This window comes from Zerene cesonia, chromosome 2, assembly GCF_012273895.1.
Source record: "Zerene cesonia ecotype Mississippi chromosome 2, Zerene_cesonia_1.1, whole genome shotgun sequence".
NCBI lineage: Eukaryota > Metazoa > Arthropoda > Insecta > Lepidoptera > Pieridae > Zerene > Zerene cesonia.
This window is the reverse complement of record NC_052103.1, coordinates 3,528,079-3,547,592: the sequence shown is the minus strand read 5'-3', so window position 1 is coordinate 3,547,592 and position 19,514 is coordinate 3,528,079. Positions and strand designations below refer to the sequence as shown.

The following is a 19,514-nucleotide window of genomic DNA, read 5'->3' as shown; positions in this document are numbered from 1 at the left end:
TCGCAATACTAAGTCTTTAATTTAGGATAGCACATATAACCATTGGGGCTATATTTACTATCCGTATACACATTTTATAACTGTTTTATTTGTGTAACATCCTACTAATATTACAAATGCGAAAGTTTGTAAGGATGTGTATGTATTTGTTGCTCTTTCACGCAAAAACCACTCAAACGATTTCAATGAAATTTGGTACGTAGATAGCAGGATAACTAGAATAACATACAGGCAACTTTTTATCCCGATATTCCTACGGGATACGGACTTACGCGGGTGAAACCGCGGGGCACTGCTAGTCTTTCATACATACCAAAGCGTCGTACAAGAAAATGATTCTGCTTTTCAATCCAATTCTCAAAATTATCCAAATCTTGCTCTAATTTTGTAACATCACCGTAATTAAATAATTGACGAACTTCATTTATTTGGTTTGGATTAAATTCCAATATATCACTTGCTGGTAGTTTATTCATCTTGTGGATTCTCGATTATTCTTTATTTGCTTCCCTGGGGAAAAAATACTGCTCACTGCGATCGAGTTGTTTTGGACTATCTGTCTGGACTAATACTCGTAGTTAACTGTATCCAAATTGAAGTATTCGCAACAAATGAACTGACATCTTAATGTACGAGTATATTATATTATATAGTTTCTGTAAAACCGCATTTTAAAAGCCATAAAATGTTTAATGTTTTTTGAAAAACCTCATAAAGTGAAACATGTTACTTATAATGTTTGTACAAAACTCTGTACTTGGGTGGGTTCCTACTAATATAAATGCTTAAGAAAATTTGAGTGTCTGTTTGTCACGATCTAAACCATTGAATTTCTCTTATTTAACTAACTGGATAATTGATCAAAACACATTTTTATTTATTTTTACACTAATCTATATAGTATATAGTATAGTATTCCAGTTAAAATTTATAGAGATACCATATTATTCTCTATTCAATATTTACGATTATCGTCGATTTTATTTTGTTTGTTTGTAATAGATAAATACGAAAACTGTAAGACCGATGTAGAAAGTTCTTTCATCAGTAGTTACTAAATTACTACAATACTAAAGTGAATCAGACTGCGACGTTTATTTGTTTCGGGTGAACACAGGGCGCGCGGCTAGTTCAGATTGAAATAAAGATAATTTATTTATGCTCTTATCTCGAGTTAACCAGAGGCCAGCAAAAATTTTAGCAACAAAAATATTATGTTTTTTTATTTTTTCCATTATGCTGCATTAGTCATCATTTTTATCATCTTCGTAAACAATTCTATCAAGGTACTATTTAAAAGAAATCTATTTGAGTTTGAGTTTGAGCTATAAAGCATGCTTTTATGATAGAATCAACTAAATTGTCTCCCTTGCTCTTATACAGGGTTATACGTAAGGAAATTATTTAATCCGGGTGATCCTAATTAGGGTAATAAGTTAGTAATTAAATTGTTGTATCGTCACCGGTCTTTGATAAATGTGTTAATTAAATCTGCCCATTTAAAGTGGGTCAAAATTTTGTCCTGAATGTCAGTTACATACAAAACGAAACATTGTACCTATTGGTAACGCCAATATTATTAAAATAGTGAATTAAAATAAAATTTTTATTGTTTTGTGGATTAAACCAACTACCCTCCTTACAGGCGAGATTACAACCAATCACCGCACGCTTTTAAAGCACCCGCAACGTCCCTATTGGACGTAGTGACGCATATACGTCACAGTCTACATCGATCTTCCGTGACGATCGGATCTCAATAACCGCCGGAGTGCCTTCACGAGGCCCCTAGACATTTCGTGTATAATTCGCATACCGCCGGAGAGCCTTTATGAGGCTTTCTTGTCAGGCATATCTCAGGCATTGTGCTAGTGTAACCGCCTTCCCATTTGGTCGCGCTGAACCGCCGCGTGTGTGTGTGTGTGTGTGTGTGTGTGTGGAGTGATGGACTGGATCTGGTCTGCCTGGCCCGAGCTGGAGGACCCTTGACCGCGTGGTGCTGTGCCGCGTGCTTGCTTGGACGCTACTCTCTCTGACGAGGTATGTGCCGTGTTCCTGTCTTTCCGTTTTTCGCTACACCACGTAGATTAAGTTTTACAGTCCGCTTTATATCGAAATGAATATATATTGACGCGACCACCTCTGTTTATTATTCTCAAAGTTAAAATTTCACCTTGTTTACAAAATAACAATGAATACGTAAGAGGTATTGCTGGATTGTAACTAAGTTAAGGAAGGCCACAAGGTTTGTTTTATTGACATGAAATTTTTCACTTAATGTATAAAACTTGAGTTCCATAGATAAAAACTATAGGTACCTACTACCATCAAACAATTCTCTAATTGAAGACTATGGACCATACACAAGAGTAGATAGTTTTGCTAATTATATTTAACCTTGAACTGACCTTAATTAATAGGTACCATATTTTGAAGTGTCAAAAAAGGTCAATTATCCTACAGGGTTCAGGAGAGACTTTTTGTTGTAGGGTTGTTAGAAGGCTTACGTTTTACGAGGCCTAATCTTGAGAGTTATTAATAGGTTTAATAATTTCCTTTGTAAATATGTGATTTTATTTGTAATTTTATCTACCGCTAACAGTAATTCGGTAGGTACCGAACTAGATCATGATAATACAATGTCTTCTATGCAGAATAATGTTTTTTATATTAAATATTTTGATTTTTTTGTTGCTTTTTAACCGACGAAGCAGAAGTGACTGCACGGTTTTGAAGTCTTAAACTAAGCAAACCTTTAAAGATAGTGTATTGATTTCATAAAGGACTAAAATGTTTACCTAGATGAGCATTACAACGATTCTAAGTAGGTAGTATTTGACATTTCCTAACTGCTTTTTAAAAACAAAAGAAGGTATTTGGAGAGTCTGTGTGTTTTTGAACCGAATTCCAAAAACAAAAGGTAGAAGGTTCTATTTTTTTCTGTAGGTGTTTTTTGTCTGTTACCATATTATGAGTGATTGAGAACCGAGTTTTTTTGCAAAAGGTTAATGCACTGTTCGTAATGAAATAAAATATATTTTTTTTTGTTTTTTTTTATCATTTATTAGTAGGGTTTTTTAACCCCTAAAAATTGTATTAAAATAAACTTTTGAATGTACATAGTTTAGTAATATCAAAACATATTCTCATAAATAATTAACAATTTCGTGTATCAAAATAATAATTCAATTTAATCGAAAATAATTGTATTGAAATAAATTGCGCTAACATTTGTGATATCCTGTAAAAGAACCCTAAACCACATAATCTTCATATAATAAATTATCTTTGAATCATAGTTTTAATAATTTTCTAAAACTAATCTACGCATAATGTTTTGAAGGACCCTGGCATTCCCAGATACTCTTCGTCGAATTTGAGCGTGATTCTGTGAGATTCATCCGTCATCGCTTTCTCCGATTCCTTGAAATGTTTTATATGTTCATCAGTACACATTTCTTTGAGCGTGTCCTCTGAAACGATATAAAGTCACTAATAAAAGTTAATTTCAATAGGTATTCAAGACATATTTACCCAGTTAAGCATCCTATAGAGTTCCTTTACGCAGATTCTATGGAGATTTATATATGTAAAATCATATAAAATATTATTCATTTGAAAATGCGAAAACATAATTGCCTCATTCAGGTAGAAAATATACGCTGTACACGAAAAATTTCCTCAAATATCATTAAATTGGAACAAAAGCATATATATGTATTTACATTAATATTTATTACATGTTTTTTATGTATGTAATGGATAAACTAAAAAACGCCATTGACAATATTTAGTATATAGCTTTATAGTTTATATATATTTATTGTATAGTTTGATGAAATTTTATACAAAATGATTTGGAACCCGAAAGGATTTTCCGGTTCAATCCGGGCGAAGCATAAATTCTCACCGCATAACTCCTTAAGGCATTTTTTCTCCTTTCCACCATAATCTGCAGGTAAAACATCTGGTGAAATATATTTGTGGAGTGATTCGATATTATCGTGGACGACAACTCGGTGCGTCAGTTTCTCTGATAGTGATTGTTTAAGGATTGTTAGAACGACATCAAATAGCTTAGATCCACTTATTACATGCAAATGTTTCAATCTTAACCCAATTGCTTCCTGAAAACATACATATACACGTTTAATTTATACAAAAGCATTTTATATCAAACAGATCAAAGAGCATATCAATGGCTTAGATATATTTCATGATAATTGTCACAAAATCCGCGAAAATTTAATAACATGTCTGTAATGTGTATATAATAATATTTAAACCTTGTAACTTGACGCTAATTTACATGTTGTGTTATCGTATAATTTTTTGTCACATTTACTTTATTTGTTAAATCTATGTATCCTATGTATAAGATATAATGTAACAGGAACAACACATCAAAAATAAAAATAAAATAAATTCAAAGGTTCACCGCTTTTGAGTCCTGTCTGGTCCCTTGTGTAAAATTAAAATGGCATTAAACTGTTCAACTATGCTATGCTAGCTGTTAATGGAAAATTTAAGGGAAAAACATTGTGCATTTTGATTGTATCCTACGCTATACACAGAATATTAACAGCGAAACTTATATCAAGAACATACCAAGTATATAGTTGCAGCTTTTTTCATCCCAAGTGGGTTCAATTTAGACACGACACCGAGCGTATAGTTTCTCGTATCGAATACAATTTCGTAGCCAGCGTTGTAATCGTGGTTAAACATGTAATCCATCAGCTGAAACATTTTTACAACTTAATTTATAGATTGAGCAAACTTTTTAACAAAAATGGTCTCCCTAAAATGGGCTTAAACGACACATTTGTTTTATCAAATACAAAAAGAATCATAATATCAATCGATTGAAAACCCATGGATCTAGGAGTAAAAGAAATCCAGACGTTTAAAATTCTTCTTCGTTTATGGGCATGTTGGTTATAAAATGTATGTTTCAATTAAAATTTTAGTCTTACAGCATTTTCTCATATATTTCAGTTTTCATAGGGGTGGCACTAGAATACATGTCTTGAGATGGTGATAATGGCGTAAGACCATTTGATTATCGACTTCAAAAGTTATGGGATGAAAAGGATTAAAAGTGAAATATTAAAGAGAAAAAGGAAGGTATAGGAACAATGCCATTTAAATACGATATGTAAAAGATTTTTAGTAGCATTACCCGGTTGTGGAAGTACATAATACGAAAAAATACATCATCGTGATAGTAACAGAAACACTACAAACATATGAAAATAAAATCTGTAGCCGCATTTAAAGTTTAATAAAAAGTATAAATTGCTAGTTGCGCCCCGCGGTTTTACCCGCGTAAGTCTGTATGTCGTAGGAATATCGGGATAAAACGTTGCCTATGTGACCAGCTATCTACGTACACACATACACATACATCCATCCTCACAAAATCTATTATATACATAAAAGAAAGTGGTGTTAGTTACACTATTTATAACTGAAGAACGGATTAACCAATTTGGCTGAAAATTTCTGCAGAGGTAGCTTGGATCCAGGAGACGAGCATAGGATAGCTTTTATCCCGGAAATCCCACGGGAACGGCAACATGCGAGAAAAACCCCGGGTCTAAGTTTCCTACGACTACGCGGGCATAGCCGCGGGCGGATAGCTAGTTTATAATATTAGTAGGATTAAAAGGTACTTACTGATATACAATACCTGTAGTACTGCATAAAATCTACAAAGTCCGTCGCATCTGGGTTGTGCGCGCATGTTATAAGAACACGGTAGTTGTCAGCTGTTGGTTTCGGCATTATACTTGTGTGACTAAAGGTTAATTAGTAATCAAGAACGATACATTAAAATATAGTAAAGTTGAATGAATGAATGAAAATTCTTTATTGCGTAAAAAATTCAAAAATAAGCAGTCGAACAAAAGAAATTTAAATAAAATTCGCAAATGGCGGCCTAATCGCTAGGTAGCGATCTCTACCAGGCAACCCTAACAACAAAGGAAAATAAAGATAAAAATGGGTAAGCAAAAATAAGGCAATAATGAAACTCGGATAAAAACAATAATAAAATAAAATACTTAATAATAATAATAACATATACATATTTATAATATACATACATATATAAATAGATAAACATAACTAAATAGACTTACATATATATATATATATATATATATATATATATATATATATATATATATATATATATATATATATATATATATATATATATATATATATATATATATATATATATATATATATATATATATATATATATATATATATATATATATATACTTACATAGTAGGATATTATAGTTGCAACGTTAAAGTTGTCATCAGATAAAAGAAACATGACCTTATATTCCCAGATTTCATTATTTAAATATCAGCAGTTGCAGCAATTTACGCCCATGAAAATGACAGTCTCATAAAAAGCAAGCAATCCAGTCGTTTTGGAGTTGAGTCGGACATAAAGACTCAATATAATATATACTTGATCGCTATTCTTTATACGTGTAGGTAATCAACAAATATGGTTAAAATAAAAAACATGCTTTGATGACAGAACCAATGAAACTATCTCGCTCTTATTCAGAGTAAATAATAAATAAAAATGTCATGTATTTAATGTGTCCTTTTAATAAACTTTTTATCTATCTATCTATCTATCTATCTAAAAATGCATAAAACTGTCCATTTGTCCATTTGTCATATGTGGTTGAAGTCTAAAGGAGTCAGTTACATACAAGTTTTGTAAGCTACAAACACACAAACATTAGAAGTAAAAGTATGTTAGAAAGTGTTATATGGAGATAACAAACTGGTATTTGAATCTAAGATGTTATTAGACCTCTACATCACTATCAAACTAAACACTAGAATGAAAAATGAAATTACACACCACCACTTCAACTTAGGAAGGAATTCATTCCTCATGTCGTACTTTGTTAAGTACTCTGGCAATGCTCGTCGGAATGAGCACAATTTGTCGAGGCGCTTTTTAGCGATCTCGACGGAACCCTTGCTTGCTATCAAAAGTCGTTCTAGATAGTTTCTGTCTGTAAATAAACATTTATGAATTACTAGCTCATCATAAATCCGTATCCCGTAGGAATATCGAGATAAAAAGTTACCTATATGTTATTCCGGTTGTCCAGCTGTCTACGTACCAAATTTCATTGCAATCGGTCCAGTAGATTTTGCGTGAAAAAGCAACAAACACACACACATCCTTACAAACTTTTGCATATATAATATTATTAGTAGGAAGCATGTTATTTCACTGGCTCCTCTAAAATAAACTAATGTTTATAAATTTGACTTGAAATATTTTTATTAAGGTTAACAGCATTCATTAATATAACATATGACAAAAAACTGTAAATTAACAAATAACTCAATTTTAACAATCAGCACAAAACAATAAACATATACATCTGATATTTGATTTCTTCTTGACGAATTCAATGTACCTATGATATATGAACCTACCAGTTTTTAAGGTTCCATGTCTCGTATCATAAGGCTATATTAAAAAAGACAAGGATATTCCAGTTTTCATTTTTTTCGTAACTATAAACAAACTTTTTTCACAATTTATATGTCTCGAGAATTCCATGAATAACAAATCTAAGCTAAAAATAGATATATTTTAATAGTCTTCATTTTATTCACTGTCTATTTCGATTGATAGGGACTTACCGAAACGTTTAACGAGAAAATGATGTTGTTTCGCGATCCAGGCCTCGAAGGTGTCCAAATCTTGCTCAAGTTTTCTGATATCATCATAGTTGAATAATTTGCGTACTTCTTGTATTTGATTGGGGCGATATTGTAATATTGCGCTCGGTGGTAGACTATTCATGTTATTGCTTGTATTTAGATGCACCTGAGAAATTTTGTGTTGTTAAGTTTGGTGAGAACCTGGGACAAAATCGATAAGTCGGGGTTCGAGACCGGGCGAGCGTGCAGGAAATAAATTGATTTTTAAATTGAACATCAACACTGCTTAAAATCGGTGAAGGAAAACATCGTGAGGAAACCGGGCATGTCCAAGAATCAAATGTTTGACGATATGTGACATCTGCCAACCCGCACTTGGCCAGCTACCCTCATAGGAGGCCTGACCTGGCCTTTAGCAGTGGGAACATATATGGGCTGATGATGGAAGAATTTTTACCTGTTGTACACATGTAAGAATTGTGATAATTGAGAATGTGCTAAGCATATCTTAAGGAATTTACCAAAAAATTGTTGATGTCATTAAAATCTACTAAGACTTAATTCTAATTTAGATGCAATAAGTATATTAATAAATGTTTGGTTTTAATCAATTACACTAAAATGGCCAAACATAGATAGAATTGTATTCTCAGCTAGTTTAAAAGCTAACTAAGCATATTATATGTCAACATTTATTAGGAACTAGCTTATAGCTATCCGCCTTGCTTCGACCGTGGTACATATATAGACTATGTCACTCACACACACAGTGAAGTTACAGCTTTCTAATGGTGAAAGAATTGTTGGAATCGGTGCAGAGGTTTTTGCGTGAAAATATTACAAACATACAAAATACGAAGGTTTCCTCTTTATAATATTAGGGTAGGAAGCGTAACTTATTGACGCCTCCTTGGTACAGTGGTAAACGCGTGAGCGTAGAACCGAAGGGTCCTGGGTTCGATTCCCGGTGGGGACAACGTGGAAAAGTGGCTCGGTCTGGCAGGACACAGAAGGCTGATCACCTACTTGTCCATAAAGAAAATCGGTCAGTGAAACAGATGTATATCATCTGCCCCATACCCCAGTAGAGGACACGGGACTCCATTTTTTTAGGAAGTGTAAATAAAAACAAAGGGAAGCTCAAGCAAGCGCCAACTATACCAAATATTTTATAGAACGACAGAAGCCGAATAACCACAGATAATTAATTAAAAGATGAATTAAAACCTACTTACTTGTTCTAATTCACCGAGAAAAAAAAAGTAAACCAAATAACAATAACAGATCAGCACAAGACAGTAGCGCGAACGATAGCTGATCCTTTTAAATACACAAAGCATTATATATTGCCCTTTTGTACTTTTTTTATAAAAAGTTGTGCTCAACAGGTGGGGGAAGAAACGAAATAAAAATAATTAACTCCTCATAAAAATGCTCAAAATTGTAAGATGCGCTAAATGTTAAAACTAAATGTATTTTATTCCTTCGAATTTTCATTGTGGTATCTTAATGGTTTCCTTACGACATAATATATGTACATATATATACGACAAGTAATATTTATTTAAAAAATATGGTACAATATTTTATGTGAGTACCAATTATGATAGCCATGATAGATTAGTTTTTCTAGACAATTCTTATTTGTTCACCAGTTTACAAGTACAATACAAGTCGAATAGTTAGAGATAAATTATGATTTCACGAGGTTTAATTCATAACACCTGGCAAAACCTCCTGGTTCAATTATTTCTAAATATCCACTTTATCACTGAAAGTCTTACCACCTAAATTTACAAACGAATTCTGTATGTCTATATGTCTGTATTGGTAAAATATTTAATAATTTATTTGTGAATGAATGTGATAAATACCAGATACTACACAAATTTCAATAGAAAATATGATATTATAAATTATAAATGTTATTAAATTACGCGTATAATCGGGGTTGTATCTAATGTTTTACCGAACTAGTAACTCAAAGGACGCACTTGCTCCCCTAGGATTAATTCTAGACTCTCATTATACATATAATAAATTTCTAGTACGGGGATAACGTATCACGCAATTTTCAGGACAATGTGTTTGTTAAATAATAGGACTGTAAGTTAAAGTTATAATAATAAAATCATTTTTTTTTACTTTGTTATCGATACGAAAATATGTTTGAAAAAAGACTCTGATTAAAGGTTTTGTAGAACAAAAATTTATTTTCGTGGTTTAGATTATCTTAATATTTAACAATTGCAATAATGTTTTATTTTAACTAGTCTGTAGGCTTTCACGTTAGATAACTTTGGTAAGAAAGCGAAATTAGGCGTGTCGCCAGTAGGAAGCAACTAACATAAAGACAGTTTGAAAATATCCAATAAAAAAAAAGAAAAATAAATACAACTAGAAATCAAAAGGAACGACATAAAATTTAAAATTAAATGAAAAATATTAAATATTATGCAATATATTCTGAACTTTAGTCTCAGTGGAATAGAACAGTTTATATAGATTAAGTTATAACTAAAAAACGGACTAAGGAAATGCTATAAAATGAAGAAAGTAAATTCAACGTAACGTAAGTTTTCTTTAAAATACTCATACGTTATTGCAATCTTTATCACGTACGTACGTATACAATATGTAATTATCGTAATAAAATACATATTGAAAGTCACGTGCTCTAACGTCATTAAACATTTATGAAGTTTGTTGATGATAATTAAGATCTAGTAGAAGGAACAATGCCAGCTTATGAGGTCAACTTTATAAGCCCTGGGTGATCAACGATCGAAATTTTTATTTTTTTATTTTAACCATATAGATACTAGCTGTTCGCCCCGGCTCCGTCCGTGATACATGTATAGTCTGTCATTCAGTGAAGTTGCAGCTTTCTAATCGTGAAAGAATGTTTAAAATCGGTCCAGTAGTTTTTGAGTTTATCCAATACAAACAAACAAACAAAAAAAAAACAAACATATCAATTCTTCCACTTTATAATATTAATGTAGATTTATAATAATATGTTAGTAGCGTTAATCATGAAAAATATAAATATCCAGTGGTGAAAAATTTTTGAAATGGGGTCCAATTCTTTATGATGCCTGGTTCAGACATATATACAAATATTGAATACCAGCAGCCTTTAACGAGCAATTTTTTTAATTTTTTTAAAAAGGGACAAGCTTCATATGCATTTGTACACTAACCTTCATTAAACAAACCAGCGTGGTCAAAGAATATTCCCAGGACTTGCATGTTTCATCGTGGGAAAAATAACCCCTGTAAGTCTGTAGCATATTCCAGACAACAAAGAGACGTACATACAAAACACTATCTCATTTATAATTATTGCAAGAAAGTCAATATTAAAGTGCTTTACAATTTTTATAACAAAAATTAAAAACACTCAATGCTGCTTCAATTATATATTTAATAAAAACACAATGTAATATTTTGAAAAAGTTTTAAATAACATAGACGTACCTTCGATAAGCGAACAACATCAGACCAATTCCCCTAGGAAAATATTCCCCACATGGCAATATAAGTGTCAGAGAAGACACACTATAACAAAAAAACCTAACCCCAAACTAACTCTATGAAAAAACAACTAAAAAAAATAACAAGTAAAATAACACTAAATTTAACATTCTGGCTAGTATGTACTGTTCAGTAAAAACATTTTGAACGTTAAATTAAAAAGTGTTAGATAGACTATCATTAGATATTTACTTTTTCAACAAGCTATTAATCAATCAACACATAACGTTTTGAAAGACCCCGGCATTCCCAGATACTCTTCGTCGAACTTAAGCGTGATTCTATGGGATTCATCTGTCTTGGCTTTCTCCGATTCCTTCAAATGTTGGATATTTTCATCAGTACATAGCTCTTCGAGAGTTGCCTCTGGAAATATGAATATACCGATACACTGATTTGATAGCATGTTTGAGGATAGCATATAATTTCAGAATGGACTCTTAACCGTAGCAGTGTGCCGATAAAAAGTTGCCTATATGTTATTCCAGTTGTCCAGCTGTCTACGTACCAAATTTCATTGCAATCGGTTTAGTAGTTTTTGCGTGAAAGAGCAACAAACACACACACATCCTTACAAACGTTCGCATTTATAATATTATAGTAGGATTTCGAATTGCACCTTTTTAGTTATGCCGCTAAGTAATAAGTTTAGATTATTTGATTTGCTATGTTTGCTTAATTTTCTTCATGCAGTTTCTACAAATATCATATTATAAAGCTAATTGAATCTCTTACCAAATAAGTCCTTAAGACATTTTTCCTTCCCACCATAATCAGCAGGCAAAACTTCTGGAGATATATATTTATGAAGTGACTCTAGACTATCGTGGACTACAATTCTATGTGTTAATTTCTCTGTCATTGCTTGTTTGAGGATGGATAAAATTGCATCGAACAGTTTGGATCCACTTATTACGTGCAAATATTTCAACCTCAAGCTAACGGCTTCCTAAAAATGGAATAAGAATTTGTTATTGATGATGGCAAGTAATTGAAAAATTACACTAAATAGTTACAATACGAAACTGATATATCGGTTTCACCCGCGTAAGTCTGTATCGTATCGTAGGAATATCGGGATAAAAAGTTGCCTATGTGTTATTCCAATTGTCCATCTATCTACGTACCTAATTTTATTGCAATCGGTTCAGTAGTTTTTGCGTGAAATTGTAATAAACACACACACATCCTTACAAACTTTCGCATTTATAATATAAGTAGGATGAAGGAGTTATACTAGGTTATACATATAACAATACGATATAGGACTGCTGTCAAAATGACTACTGTTAGTTATAGTTAAGAACGATGAGAGATATTTAATATATACATAGTGTTGCTATTGAAGAAATATTAATATAAAACAAATAGTGCATTAAGTGGAGGTAACCTCTAATGTAATAAAATATAGACTGTGAATGAAAGTAATCCCCATTGCGATTATTTATCTCATAGTATCTATTGCTGCTTAGTAAACATCAAATTAAGGTTTCAATTGAACCAATTATAATAATGCAGAATTCATTTAGTTTCAATTTATTCATACACGATAGATTCATTTTACATGACACAGAGATTGTTAAATTTTTCGGCGTGCCATTAATGCAATAGGTTCTTAATCACAAATTACTATAGTTTTTGTATGCTTACCAAATATATAGAAACAGCTTTCCTCATCGCAAGTGGATTCAATTTAGACACGACGCCGAGTGTATAGTTCCTCGTGTCGAATACAACTTCGTAGCCAGCGTTGTAGTCTCGATTAAACATGTAGTCCAGCATCTAAAATTTTTATATTATTACTAGACGCCCGGATATCAAGATTCTGTTTTACCAGGGGAGCATTTAATCGGGATAAATATCCTATTACCCAATTTAGTTCATACTCTATCTGTATACCAAATTTCATGTAATCCGTTGAGTAATTTCAGTGTGATAGACGGACAAACATCCAAACAAGCAAACTATCATATTTATAATATTAGTGTGATTAACATTGCATGATTCAGTGCGGCCGAGACGAGATAAAAATGTAAGCAATCTAACCAACAGAGACGAACATTCTGTAAGTATCTTTCGTATGCAATAGTTATGAAAAAGTCCTCCATAGTTTGATGACTATTATCGTGTTTGTTAGTACAGGTACAGCCATTGGAAGAATTTGTATTGACATAAGTTTGTTAACATTCTATATCTCGATTAATTGACCCTACTATATAAACGTGAGAAGAATGTCATTAAAGAAAGAGTTGATCAATGTCAATTTTGATGATGATGGTTATTAAATGCTAATTTGACTCTAATTGGTACAAAAAGAGAGAAAAAAGGAAGAAAAATGGTACAGTCCCGACACTTAGAATCTCCGAGAACTTTATTATTATGAGCCTAGAACGAGTATCAAATTCTCTGTTTATAATTATTTATTAATATTCTTACCGCTATGCAAAACCTATAGTAGTGCATGAAGTCTACAAAGTCAGTCGCTTCTGGGTCGTGCACCCGTGTTACCAAGACTCGGTAGTGATCAGCTGTTGGTTTGGGCATAATACTTGTATGGCTATAAAAAATCAATATTTTAATTTAATTAGTTAAAATAATTCATTATTTTTAGTTAAATTTTTACTTTAAGATTTCGATGCATTTTAAAGGAAATAGTAAGGAGGGTGGGGCTGGAGGCCCGTATCCTTTGCCTGAACCCTTCCAGGTCCTTTCCTTTACTCCCTCCCTCAACCCTTTTCTTATCCCTGATCCCTTTAAAGTTGGCAACTTATTTGCACAGGCATATGGTCTCTGCTAATTTATGTTTAGTGTAGATCGCTTACCATCAGGCGAACTACCATCTCCCTTGCCAACTATCACATAATATAGTAAGGAATCTATGATCGTTTATGACTTGTATGGCTTTATATCTGCTACAAAATTAAACGCTTAGTGAAAGTCCTTTAGAAACACGCCGTTTTCTACGATTGTAGGGATTCATACAAAACGTATAACCACAATATCACTCACTGACACAATAATCACAAACCAATCGATATTATGACGTCACTCTATCCTACCTATATACATTAAGCATGAATAGACTAACCACCATTTCTTCTTAGGAATGAACTCATTCTTCATGTCAAACTTAGTTAAGAACTCGGGCAATGCTCGTCTGAATGAGCACAATTTGTCGAGGCGTTTCTTAGCGATCTCCACGGAACCCTTGCTTGCTATCAGGAGACGCTCGAGATAGTTTCTATCTGTAAGTAACATTTATGAAGTACATTTTTGATCAAATCTTGGTAGACTGAGATCTTTTATTATTTATTGCATATTTAGTACCATATGGACATGAAATTTTGTAAGGGATTTTTTGTTTTTGATAGTAAAATATGGAGTAAAATAATCCATATTTTACTATCATCGAAAATAATAATGTATGATAGGTACTTACCAAAACTTTTAACGAGGAAATGATTTTGCTTTGCAATCCAGGCTTCGAAGGTGTTCAAATCTTGCTCAAGTCTTTTGATATCGTCATAATTGAACAATTTGCGTACTTCTTGTATTTGATTTGGATTAAATTGCAGTATGGGACTCGGTCTCAGACTATCCATTATATTGGTTTCGCTTTATTTTATTGCAATGTTTGCCTGAAAATATAAATATAATCAATAAAAGTTGATGACTTTTTGACAATTATTTATACTTAACAATCAATTTCAATCAAAATCAAAACAAGTTGTTGTGGTTTTATTGGTTTTAAACATATTCACATAATATGCCCTGGATAGGCCCGGGGCAAAACAACTGAAAATGTTAAAAATGCTGTTTCACTAAAGCTGTTTCCTACATTACTTCCAGATACAAAAAAAATATAGAAATTTTTTTAAACGTAAAGAATTGGAAAGGACAATTATTAAAATACATTCTTTATTAAATAAACGTATAAACTAACCATATAAAGAAATTAATAAAATTCACCTTTTTGTAATAACTGTGATTAAGTACACACAAGACAAGAATGCAAGTGACTTATAAATTGCATAGACTCTTTATATAATACTACTCTCCGAGCTTTTTGAGTGTATTAGGCATTACACTATAGTCTTGAGGAGGGGAGAGAGGTCTATCAAACCTAGACACAAATGGTTACATTTAAATAACATATTTTTTAAATTTTCGATTATAACGATTATTTAAATGTACTTTTCTTTTACTCTTATAATAGAGAAAATTCCCAAAAGATCAAATGACTTTTAGTGTTGTAAAAATCATGTATCCTACTAATATTATAAATGCGAAAGTTTGTAAGAATGTCGGTGTGTTTGTTGCTTTTTCACGCAAAAACTACTGAACCAATAACAATGAAATTTGGTACGTAGATAGCTGGACAACTGGTATAACATATAGGCAACTTTTTATCCCGATATTCTTACGGGATACGGACTTACGCGGGTGCAGCTAGTATTTTTATATTTATTGAAAAACGCATCGTCTCTGTTTATATATTTTAATAGTTGCTCAAGGGACATATAGCGGATTACAATGATGTTTGGTTTATAGGATTTATTTCTGAATTTGATTAAATTGAATTCTAAAGCTGTCCCAATTAATGCCAGCGTACTCGACTCCCACACGCAGAATGCATGCATTTAGAACATAAAAATACGTAAAATACGGTAATGTCTGCTAATTACCGTATTTTAAGAAAATTGGCCGAGTGGGTTAACTCTGCCTATGCGTATTTTAAAGTATCATCGCATGTAACAATGAATAAATTGCTGTCTAAAATGATATTTTATATAAAAAGGGAGCTCTTTCTCATAATAAACAAAAAGATTTAGGATTAATGGTTTAATAGTACGCTTTTTTAAAACTTTATAATAAAATACATATATTCATGATAAATTAAACGATAAACAAAATATTACCAAGTTAAAAATGATAAGAGGTAAATGAGAAAAATTGTTTGCGAAACTTTGTTCATTTAGTAACGGACATACCTCAACAAAAGACATTAAACCTAGGCCCCAAAAATGCTTACTAAAATGTCAATGTAATGGTAAATTTTGCAACAGAAGTGCACTTAAGTAAATAAATGGTTGAGTTTGAAAAATGCTTCCATTATGTCTCGATTAGTTTTTAGAATAAGACTAATACCTCTTCTCACAACTCAAAAATATTACTACGATAATATCACAATGCCTATCTCTTAAATTCAACAACAGAATAATCAAAATAATTTGCTTTTTATTAATTTTTTATGCAGAGCAAGCAAAGGAGCAGATGGGCCACCTGATGTTAAGTGGTTACCACCGCCCCTGAACACTTGTAACACTAGAGGTGTTAGAGGTGTTACAGGTGCTTTTCCGGCCTTTTAGTGACACATACGCTTTTCTTGAAGGCTCCAATATCGTAATAGTTCGGGAACACCGTAGCTGATAGTATATATCAGTCGTTTTATCACTTGAAAACATTGGTTTGAAGTCAAAGTATACGTCTAGTATATATATATAAGTTTTTATTATTTAATTTATAAGTTTATAGTAATAAACGTTTAAGAAGCTGTATCTGAAAAATATCCAGCTAATATTATGACATAAGATTATTTAATTTACATCATAGTACGTGATATATTATTTCCAGGGGCTTATAATTCTAATCTGTCATATGAACAAAGAGACATTTAACCGTTTTATCTTTGTCTGAATCTCTAGTTGACTTTGCTATTTTAAAACTTTGCTGTTTTTATTTGTTATGTAAAATTAAAAATGTTGTCTCTGAATGTGGTTGCTTAAAAAGTAAAGTAAGTAAGTTAAAAAGTAAAACCAATTCCTTATATTAGTTTTCCTATAACAAAAGATATATATTCATAAATATAAATACTCATAATACAGTAATTTTTTTTATGTCTTAGCGGGCAGTTGGTGGTTTCCCTGATGATAAGAGCTCACCAAAGCCCATGAACATCCGCAGAGTTAGTGGCTTTGCGAATCCGCTGCCCGCTTTCAAGGGAAATGGATAAGGAAAAGAAGGAATGAACTCCTGAATATCTGTTTGTGTTGTTCCAATGTAGATAAAAAATTGTTATGAATACCAATCGCAACGGAGTCATTTTTAAATGATATTTTTGTATCTCTTGATAATTCTTAAGAGACTAGAGAGTGAAATTGGCTACTTTTCGTCGCGGGCAAACATCTCAATCCCATAGGAAGATGCTCCCTCTGAAAGTTTAGAAATACCGATAGATGGCGCTGTATTAAATATGTGACATGTGTGAAAACTGACAACAGCTGTTCGTTTTCAGTGATCACGCGACTGAAGCCGGGCAACCGATAGTAATAAATAAGAAAAATAAGAACAATACTTAATAATATTGTAAATAATGTATACCGCCTTTTTTGCATGTCAATTATTTATAAATAGTTAAGGAGTTGTTTATTATAAAAGCACATCTTTTTCAAAAAAATAGCAACTACTATGATTTTAAATTCAGAGAACGTAATTTTCAACCTTTTTTTTAGGCGATACTTCTTTTAATCGAGTTAATTCACAACGTTAGTATAATATTGGCAAGTCAGATTATGTTTTTGGTTATGTATAAGAAACATCATTCTTATTTAGTTATTAAATAACGAGCTTTTAAATATATGGTTAGAAATAAAAATACATATATATTTTATTAAAATATAACTACGATCATATGCCTAGTATCTTTCAAACTAATTAATATCGTTCGTATTGTGTGTTAAAAATAATTAGTTTTTTATTACTTTTTTACGCAGAACAAGCAAAGCACCAGATGGGCCACCTGATGTTAAGTGGTCACCACCGCTCATGAACACTTGTAACACTAGAGGTGTTACAGGTGTTTTGCCGGCCTCTTAGTGACATATACGTTATTTTCTTTAAGGCCTCAATATCATAATTGTTCGGGAACACCATAGCTGGTAAATTGTTCGAAAGCTTCAGCGTATGCGGAAAGAAGTTGCGGGTGAAGCGTACGGTGGTGGACCGCCAACCATCCAGATGGTGCGGATGGAATTCGTTCTTACGGCGGGTGACCGATGTTGGAACTGTAAGTTTTACAGAGTATCAAACTTCTATAGCACAAATACTTTAGCATCTGCCTTTATTTGCATCAGGATAAAAATTCCTGATATGGAGGAGGAGATTAGAGAATTCCAAGTGCTTATCCAGACTGTATTGTATTGTAGCGGAGAATGCCTTTACTCATAACAGAGGGCAGAGTTCTGATTCCGCAACACCATGATGTTTTAATCTAATCTTTCAAAATGTGACATCAATTATTCTATGGAATTTTATTAAATATTAAGGCAATTTCACTGAGACCCCTCGTTTCATTTCGCCAACAGATATATTATATTTAATTGTAGTAAAAAAACCCTCGAGAATTTTTTTATGTGTTAATCAAATTATTACCCCGAAGACTTTATCAAATTGTAAATTAATAATTCATAGCCCCTTTGTTAAGGTATTGTATGATATTATGTTTGTTTAATAATTGTGTGCATTTACCACAATTCAGGCGTTCAAATATTATCACGCCTTAATTTTTGCTCACCGACCTCTTTTTAAGTCTGGAACAGATAAGATAGATGACCTAGCGATAAGACCGTCTTTTTGAACTTATTTTTCTTTTGCCTATTACGATTTTTATGAAAAATTTGTATTCAATGAAGTAAATCCATGTAAACGTAATTACTATTTAATTAAAATGTTATTATACTAACTTCAAAAAGCATCGAGCTAATCCCTAATTCATAATTTAATGCTACAAAAGCTTTTTGAACACTTAGTGGTAGATGTGTGGAATTCCTTGAAAAAAAATTAAAAGGATTAAATTATAGGCAAAGAAGGGTTACATAAAGCTCGCTGTAAATCTAGGTAAGGGACCCATGTGGTGTGAACTCTGAAACGAATTCCAATATTTTTGCCAGTCAAAGCATTTGTTTTATTTCCTGTATAATATAAGAAAAAACAATTTAGCTTTAAAAATATAACATTAGTACATATGATGACATAATTGGGCTTAGTTAATGTTTTTATTTTTATTTAATTAACGAGAAAATTTTAAATGCCACCCTCATTGAGACAACGACAATAAAACTGTCTATGTCAAAACATAACTTTATAAATTACTTTGGCTTCTTTTGATGAAAAGTCAATAGGTTCTTATCTTAATACTTTACTGTGGAATGTTTTCATAAAGTAAGTATTATTTATGCTTTGTTTATCTAGGTCTCTAG

The 19,514-nt window shown here is 32.0% G+C and overlaps 3 protein-coding genes across 3 annotated transcripts in view; all 3 read right to left on the bottom strand.

Annotated features, from left to right (window-relative positions):
* Positions 1-476, bottom strand: part of LOC119835514 (alpha-tocopherol transfer protein-like) — a 6,275-nt gene extending 5,799 nt beyond the window's left edge. The window contains exon 1 of the mRNA XM_038360398.1: positions 314-476. Within this exon, the coding sequence (XP_038216326.1) occupies positions 314-476 (163 nt within the window). The remainder of the gene's footprint in view (positions 1-313) is intronic.
* A 2,842-nt stretch (positions 477-3,318) lies between these two features.
* LOC119835504 (clavesin-2-like) lies at positions 3,319-7,861 on the bottom strand. The gene is made up of 6 exons (XM_038360386.1): positions 7,695-7,861; positions 6,899-7,051; positions 5,680-5,800; positions 4,609-4,740; positions 3,911-4,127; positions 3,319-3,473 (listed from the first exon to the last, which is right to left on the bottom strand). Exons 1-6 carry the CDS (start codon positions 7,859-7,861, stop codon positions 3,319-3,321), a joined length of 945 nt encoding a protein of 314 aa, XP_038216314.1.
* Positions 7,862-11,467: 3,606 nt separating this feature from the next.
* On the bottom strand, positions 11,468-14,858 carry LOC119835497 (alpha-tocopherol transfer protein-like). Its single transcript, XM_038360374.1, has 6 exons — positions 14,696-14,858; positions 14,345-14,501; positions 13,693-13,813; positions 12,907-13,038; positions 11,992-12,205; positions 11,468-11,622 (listed from the first exon to the last, which is right to left on the bottom strand). The coding sequence occupies exons 1-6, from the start codon at positions 14,856-14,858 to the stop codon at positions 11,468-11,470; spliced, it is 942 nt and encodes a 313-aa protein (XP_038216302.1).
* Positions 14,859-19,514: the final 4,656 nt, after the last annotated feature.

What these genes read in the sequence shown, in the direction of transcription:
- LOC119835504 (XM_038360386.1), bottom strand. Translation starts at nt 7,861, where the DNA reads ATGAATAGTCTACCACCGAGCGCAATATTACAATATCGCCCCAATCAA. An exon ending in CTCGTTAAACGTTTCGGTAA is followed by an intron (nt 7,052 to 7,694) that starts GTCCCTATCAAT and finishes ATTTACAGACAG; the next exon opens with AAACTATCTAGAACGACTTT. An exon ending in CTTCCTAAGTTGAAGTGGTG is followed by an intron (nt 5,801 to 6,898) that starts GTGTGTAATTTC and finishes ATTAACCTTTAG; the next exon opens with TCACACAAGTATAATGCCGA.
- LOC119835497 (XM_038360374.1), bottom strand. Translation starts at nt 14,858, where the DNA reads ATGGATAGTCTGAGACCGAGTCCCATACTGCAATTTAATCCAAATCAA. An exon ending in ATTCCTAAGAAGAAATGGTG is followed by an intron (nt 13,814 to 14,344) that starts GTTAGTCTATTC and finishes GATTTTTTATAG; the next exon opens with CCATACAAGTATTATGCCCA. An exon ending in AAGCTGTTTCTATATATTTG is followed by an intron (nt 12,206 to 12,906) that starts GTAAGCATACAA and finishes TTCCATTTTTAG; the next exon opens with GAAGCCGTTAGCTTGAGGTT.